Source organism: Gopherus flavomarginatus, chromosome 6, assembly GCF_025201925.1.
Source record: "Gopherus flavomarginatus isolate rGopFla2 chromosome 6, rGopFla2.mat.asm, whole genome shotgun sequence".
NCBI classification, from domain to species: domain Eukaryota; kingdom Metazoa; phylum Chordata; order Testudines; family Testudinidae; genus Gopherus; species Gopherus flavomarginatus.
The window spans coordinates 81,847,005-81,854,595 of NC_066622.1; the positions used below are offsets into that span (position 1 = coordinate 81,847,005).

Sequence of the window (7,591 nt, forward strand, 5' to 3'; positions counted from 1 at the left end):
TGTCCTGAGATTTTTTGTAAGGGAAGGGTAGATCATCAGTGTGACAGGGTGGCCTGCCCCTTTAAAGGTCAGAGAACTGGAGCCTCTGTCCAGTTAGCCCTGCTTGCCACACTTGAGATGGAGCCTGGGGTTAATTAGTAGAACTGGGTAGACAGCAGCAGGAAGCTGCAAAGTAAGAGGAATGCTTAGGAAGCTGTACAGAGACTGCAGAGAGTGAAAAAAACAAAGAAGACTCTGAGACCAGAGGAGTTGCTTTAGCTAGAAAGGTCTGAGAGTAGCCTGCTAAAGTAGGAAGGAACCTGAGACACCAGCTGGACTTTTTATTTAGCAAGGTAAGTGGATTCCTGCAAGCTTAGCAAATTTTCTGTGTGTCTGTGTTCAAACACAAGTAAAAGAAGAATGTGATATCTTATGTAAACTGTTGTGTAGTGTTACCCCACAGGTGCTTTCATTTCAGTGGTAGGTGTCACATAGCTAGTCTGTAGGTTTTATAAAGTGCTTTAGGGACCTGTGTGATAATGGTGCTACGTTCTTCCATAAAAGCTGATAATATCATTTCATCACTGCTAGACATACAAGGTGCTTGCAAAGTCTTGTGAAACATTTCATGATTGGTCAGTAATAATAAGATTAGCCAACTTCTGAGATAAATTTTTTAATAGAAAAACAAGTCAAACATTAAGCACTAATTCTTCTAGTGCTGCTTTTAGTTTCAGTGCAGAGAGGTGAAATAGTTAACTTCAGTGCATTCAACATAAAATACTATTGTTCCCCCCCTTAAAAGAAAACATAAGTGCAGCTTACATATGCAAAAGTTTGAAATACCCATAGGTTTTCCATCATCCTTTAAATCTTTTCTATGATAGCTCCCTGGCACTACTGCTTGAAATTAGAATGTTTCTTTATAAAATACAAAAATGTATATTGGAGGGGCCTTTTCCCCCTTCAGCTTCACCAGCAGATCAAATAAAATAATTCAAGTGTCAGTGTGGGAAAATTCTGGTAGTTTGTGTTTTCCCCTTATTATTACAGTGAATTTGACACACCGTTGTAAAACAACTATCTCCTACCCCAGATGTCTAAATAGAAATACAGGGCCTGATACTCTTCTTACACTTCTTCAGTAGAGGTACTTCTTGCTTTTACAGTTGTCGCTATACATGAAATATAGATATGAGCCAAAACTATGGAACTTTTTATGGACTACAATGGATGATACTGGCTTCCTACACAACTCCCAAGCTTCCACCAGGCTTTGGGGCTGGACCCGCAGGCTGTTTAACCCCCCAAAAAATAAGAATAATAATAATTTGAGAGGAACTCATCATACAGAACCTGAGAGAGACTTTAACTCCATCAGCTCCCTCATGCTGGTTTTTCAGTGGGCAGGGTTTACTCAGGCTTTAACGTGAATCCTCATGCCTATCCTGATGAGGAAGGTAAATGAGTAAAATGGAACCCTTGTTTTTGTTTTGCAAATCTAAATCTCAACTGAAAGGGGGTTGGCAAAATCAAAACCCATTCCTTGTTTTACTCATCTCAAACATCCCATCTATAAACTATGTAACGGGCTGTTATTTGGCTTTCCAGCCAGCCTACATTGGATGATGGAAAAATGCCAATTCTCCTTTTCTTGCTCTTTTGCAGGACTATGTATTCAGCTGCACTACTTCTCTTCCTCCTCCTCATCAAGGCTAGTGCCAGGGCACTGTGAACAAGGGCAAAAACCAGGGTAGAAGGAGAGCAGCTTCTTTTCTGGGCCTTATCTGAGCTTTGTTCAGCTGTGCAGCTCCTCTACCCAGGCCATGGGCATGCCACACCTTTGTCTGTGCCTAGTCAGCATGGAGACACAGTTCCCCTTTAGTCCAACAGACCGGCTGCTAAGTGAATTCTGTCCAGCTAGCCACTGCCCGCCTGGCTCCCCTTGTCGTTCTTGTTCCCTTGCATGCCTGATCCTCTGAAACAGCACTCTCAGTGTCCTAGTCCAGGCCTCATGGACTCATTGGTTAACAGTCCTTAAATTATATGGGACATTAGCCTCCCATAATATTATTTTACACAGTAGGTTTCCATCAGAAATGAAGCACTCAACTGAGATGGTGTTATGATGCTGTGCATTTTACTGTACTTTGATACACGAAGACAGGCGGGAGCAGAGGACAGCTCCAGGTCCCTAATTCTTATGGTCTCTAGGCTCCATACTCCCTCTGTGTTCTCAGCGAAGGGGGAGGGAGGGGTTAAATATGCCGTGCTCTTCACATTGTGTTTAATTTTCCCATTATTCTTCCCAGGTCAAGGCCTTGAGCTATGCATTTTCATGCTTTTCACATCCTCCTCCTGGGAATGTCATTGGTTAGAGAATACAACTCCAGTCAATGCACATGTGAAGAGAAAGCAAATACGTGCACATTCATTCCCTGTGGAATCCCTGGGAGCAATGGTTTACCAGGCAGAGACGGGAAGGAAGGTCCAAAAGGAGAAAAGGGAGAGCTAGGTATAACAATACAAATTTCTCAGGCCTATGCTTAGCCAGAAGAGTCCTGGGGACAAAAGTTTTCCTTCCTGCTAAAGAAACTAGCATTAAACTAATTACGTTACAATCAAATGACCCTGTTTATCATCACTACTATGCACAGATTGTCCCCATTGCAGACTTTTTTCAATAAACTCAGGTCACACTGAAATCCCGTAAAATAGTTACATTTGTGAGATCACACAGTAAAACATAGCGATGCTTTAAGCATTAAAGAGGACATTAGTGCATAAGCCAATCTCTTATACCCTTAGCCATAGGGTTCAAAGGTTACATGATTTTCAGCACATGGGCAGCAATTGTTACTTTCCCCTATAAACCTTTCCCTGTGTTTCCAATCTACCTATGAAAGCACAACTGCTGTGTTGCACATATAGAAAGTTATAATAACCTTATAATTCCATTTGCTCTGTGAGGTGAATTCCACGGAATAACTCCAAAGTCCTGTCAATAAGGCACTTCTTTCCTGACAGCCATGTGGAATTTTCAGGCTCCAGAAATGCAGAGCTTGATCCTGCAAACACTTACTCAAGGGAGTGATCTTTTGTCATGGGAATCATCCCACTGAAGTCAAAAGGCAGGAGTCTGAAGTCAATGGGATTACTTACACAAGTAAAATAATGTACCTGGGTATAGATTTGCCAGGTTAATCATGTGTGTATGCATATATTGCACATCAATGGACTGTACAGAAATGTTTAGTGTCAGATCCTCCGCTGGTATCAATAAGGATAATGCCATTGAACTCAATGATCTTCTTGAGAAATTCAAAAATCAGCAGAACTTTGCTGCTTTACACCTACTGAACATTTGACCCACACCTGGACACCCTTAGGAGCATTTCTGGAATTTTAGTAAAAGACGGGTATTAATATTTTTATTAAAAAACATGTTCAGTCCAGATACAAACTTCTAAACCATTTGCAAGTGTTCAGATCTGGCTTTCTAATTTGAGTCTGTTAGGGTAACTAGATCAAGTCATGAACTTTGGATCATCATCAGGATCTGAACTTCCTGTAATATAAGGTATGCTTTGGGTATTATAGTTTGTGCCCATCTGCTGCTATGGCAGCAATTGCAAACTATGACAAGGCTGAAAAATTAAATTACTCACTTGCTGTATTTTGGTCTTTCTTTTTCATTCAACTCCTTGGTTGACAGGGTTGAGAGGGACGCAGGGTCTCCCAGGAAAAGCTGGACCTTCCGGGCCAAAAGGCGAGAAAGGTTCAGTAGGTGAAAGAGGACCAACAGGTCCTAGTGGAGGCCAAGGTAAGCAGACAGTCTTTTGTTGAGATAATAGCAGCATACGTGAAGAAGTGGTCTAACTAGAATAGATGGTGGCCTTTTTTGAATTATGACTGGTTTGTGCAAGAACTTTACAAAGTGCATTAGGTGAGCTTTGTCATTTTTATATGAAGGAGCAGAAACACCTTGAGGTTTCTCCTCATGATGAAATTGACCAGCACAGCTATAAGTGGAATAATTATTTTGTGTCATGACAACAATAATTATTCTGCTATAGCTATTCCAGTCAATTTCCAAAGGAAAAGAAGCCCTTAGAGATGTGGGAATGGGGCAGGCCAGAAGATTTGCAAGGCTTAGAAATGAGCTAGGCCTTGGAGTGTCACTTGGGGGAATGGAGTTTGATAAACTTGAACTTCCAAGGGAAGTCTCTCATGGGGTAGGATGGACACTAGAGTAATATAGATAGATGGAGCTCGAGGGTTCACCCATCACTAGACTCATGTATTATTAAAACTGATAAAGTGACGATTTTTTTCTAATTGTAAGTTTTTATGATTAAAAGTTAAAAGCCAGTGTTGCTGTGGGTATTATTGAGAATTGCAACCTGAAGGTAGTTTCCCTTTCACTCAGAGTAGAGTTGTGACTTCATAGTACCTGCTCTTGTAAAGAAACACAGAAATACAAAGCAAAACCTTGGTAATGTTTTACCAGTGATTTATTACAGGTCTGAGAGACGATTTCACTGGGATCTTGCCTTTTTTTTTAAGTTCATAATTTCAAAAATTGTCTTTGTTGTAATGAGACAGTATGGTAACACAATTACGTTATCACTCAGAACTTGATCATCTTAAAACTCAACTGAGGGAGTTGCAAGCACAACTGAAGAACTTGCAAGCTGCTTTCAGCAAAGCTCAGAAAGGTAAGTAGGGTGACTTGGCATATTTTCCAATCACTTACAAATGGGCCCTACCAGAGAAGTGATGCTTAGATCCAGCTTCAGATGTGAACTCCCTTGACGTTCAAAAGGGTTCTGGTTGAGGCCAGTCTTTACTCATTGATACTCTGAGCCTTCCATCTACTTGTCTGATGCTTTTGTAAAGGAATTCTATTTGGATGCATAGGGAAGTATGCACCACTCCTGCAATCACTCTGCCATGTGTTCTTAAACATAAGTGGAGTCCTACTGCGGTTAACAAATGAGATTATTCTTAAGTAGGCTTGGCAGAGGTCATTTTTAATATAGTTTTGACAGATATCAATGTTTATTTTTAAGCATTTTAATTTTTATTTATTTAAATGTTCAGAGTTGTAAATTAATTATGGAGTTTAAGCATATTTTCTGTTTTTATCTATTTAAATTTTCACAGTTGTAGGAAATTATGGAGGTCAGACAATAATTATTTAATGGCAATAGATGCTGACGTTCAAAAATGTAAAGCATTTTAAGCATTAAAACACAAACTATCAACACCACACATTGTAATATACAAAGTAAATATCATTAAATTGAACTCTAAGTTCACAAGCAGCATTTTTCTTACTTTGACTATCCATACATTTCTATTATCGTCAAAGGAATTATTTTTGTCAACTTGTGTTTGTATGGTGAAATTTATATTTATTGACATTTACCAAGAAAAATCTAATCCCTTCAAGCCTTTTGTTAAATTTCTGTACATGGGGGATAACTAATGAATCATGTGCTAAGTTCCAATCTAAGGTGATTCTTAGACTACAAAAGTGTTTTTGTATAGAATCCATGCTGCGTCCAATAGGTCAGTTTAGCTATCATGTGGCCAAAAAATAGAGTGGGAGATACCTGCTCTGTGATCTTTACAGCAGGTGGAGCCTGCTTCTACTCCCATCAAAGTCAATGGCAAAGCTACCATTGGCTTCAGCAGGAGCAGGCTCTTAATAATATATAAGGATATGCACTAATGCAAATTGAGCTGACAGTATTATGGCCGCAGGCTTCTCCCTGTGCCCTACCCCTCCCGATGGGTGTAACCTTATGAATAAGTGCTACATTTCTATTCCAAAAACACTACAGCTTACAGTAGTACTGCTCCAGTGTTTACTTATGTTATCTAGCTGTCCGTGTGTGTGCATGTGCACATGATGACCCCACCCTGCTCCTCACACAGTGTGTGGACACAAAAGAAGAATCTCCAAACTTACCCCATCTCTGGGGTTCACCCTCTATTATTCATTTGGGGTAGGATTGTAACTCACTATACATCTGCTCAAGGGGGGCCACTCACCTGCTTACTTCTTCCCTGGAGCAGGTTGGTAGAGAGAGAGAAGGGAAAGAGACAGAACCTTGGCTCCATTCCACCCTTCTTGCTGACCAGACTAACTGTGCCAGTGCAGCATGAATAGTGATTTTTTGGTGGTAGATACTACACACCAGGAATAAAGAGGAAACAGGGGAGGAGGGGTGACTCTGAGCCCCAGTGCATCTCAGGACTGTGTGGATAGTTCACCATACATACACACCCTCCTTCAGAGCTGTGCCAAAAGTCACTATCCACTCCTTAAATAACAATAATACAACATCAACTGTAAGATTACGCCTTTGTGCTTGTTTCAAGGGTTTTTGCCTCTGGGCCCCTTAGTCTCTGCATCTGGTCTCTCAATAAAAGATTAAACCCTTTCTAAACTCCTGGTTTGAAGCTAATAGGACTCAGCTGCCCTGGCATCAGAACACGTCAGCAAAAGTAGCTGTGCATCTGTACACAGAGTTCTGACATTAGGGTTAGTCACAAAAGAACCCTTTTTTCCTATGTAGGCTCCCAGAAGCAGCTTCCCCATTACAGTGAGATGAAAGTAACGTGGATGTATTCTGCTAATGTGTCTTCCTAGTTCTGCTTTTCCCAAATGGCATGACTGTTGGTGAAAAAATATTCAAAACTGAGGGCTCCGAAGGCAACTTTGAGACTTCAAAAGCTGCGTGTTCCCAAGCTGGAGGCCTGCTTGCTTCTCCAAGGAATTCTGCAGAGAACAGCGCCATTCAACAAATAGCAGCTAGGCATAAAAAAATGCCATTTCTTGGAATAAATGACATACAGACAGAAGGCACATTTAAGCATCTAAATGGTGAAGCATTAGGATACTCCAACTGGGCATCTAATGAACCAAATAATGCTGAAGGAATAGAGGACTGTGTAGAAGTGCATTCAAGTGGCAAGTGGAATGACAAATCCTGTGGAGAGAAACGATTAATAATTTGTGAATATTAATCTACCTGCCCTTTTGGTTATTTGTCACTTAGTACAAAGGTACATACAGCTTTACATATTGTTAATTATATCAATTTACAGTAGCCCTACATTTTGGACATTGTGCTGTGTCAGTAGTATAAAGTATACAGCCGTCTACTGTATGTGAAAAATTATGGTCCAATAAAATAACCATGCAACACTGATTAGCGTACTGAGCTGGTTAAAACTGGGGATATATTACAAATGCTGTGAGATGGTTGATGCCCACTCATTTTCAGATTGTCGTCGTTCCTTATGAGGATCAATCCTGGGAAATCCATGGGAACTAGACACATGGCATGTTTCTAACTTAAAAGGCTACAAGTTGTCACTTTGTTTCATATAGAGCCACCTGGCAATGCATTATTAGCTTAACAGGCAGGGACTTGGGATGAAAAGTCAAGTGGCAGAATTGAAATTTCAGGATTCCCTTCCATCTCTATTTACAGGCATTTCAATATCTAGGATCTGCTTGTTACAACCTTTTAATAAGTCGCTGTTGAAATGGAGAACTCTGGAAGCATTTGAGTCGCATCCCAAGGGTTGCACTGGT

General features: G+C 40.5%; 1 protein-coding gene across 3 annotated transcripts; it reads left to right on the forward strand.

The window, feature by feature from the left end:
• Window positions 1–7,202, forward strand: LOC127054461 (pulmonary surfactant-associated protein D-like). 3 transcript variants are annotated; one of them, XM_050960676.1, is made up of 5 exons: window positions 1–332; window positions 2,292–2,494; window positions 3,695–3,802; window positions 4,614–4,697; window positions 6,567–6,733. In XM_050960676.1, the coding sequence occupies exons 2-5, from the start codon at window positions 2,308–2,310 to the stop codon at window positions 6,638–6,640; spliced, it is 453 nt and encodes a 150-aa protein (XP_050816633.1). In that variant the 5' UTR covers window positions 1–332; window positions 2,292–2,307; the 3' UTR covers window positions 6,641–6,733. The 3 variants fall into 3 exon arrangements, with proteins under 3 accessions (XP_050816633.1, XP_050816631.1, XP_050816632.1); XM_050960674.1 differs by having other exon boundaries at window positions 3–332; window positions 6,641–7,202; XM_050960675.1 differs by lacking the exon at window positions 3,695–3,802 and having other exon boundaries at window positions 3–332; window positions 6,641–7,202.
• The last annotated feature ends 389 nt before the right edge of the window (window positions 7,203–7,591 follow it).

Bases quoted from the DNA above. Each gene is read 5' to 3' on its own strand.
- LOC127054461 (XM_050960674.1), top strand. From the start codon at position 2,308: ATGCATTTTCATGCTTTTCACATCCTCCTCCTGGGAATGTCATTGGTT. The intron at 2,495-3,694 runs GTATAACAATAC...CTTGGTTGACAG, and splicing joins AGGAGAAAAGGGAGAGCTAG to GGTTGAGAGGGACGCAGGGT. The intron at 3,803-4,613 runs GTAAGCAGACAG...GTTATCACTCAG, and splicing joins AGGTCCTAGTGGAGGCCAAG to AACTTGATCATCTTAAAACT.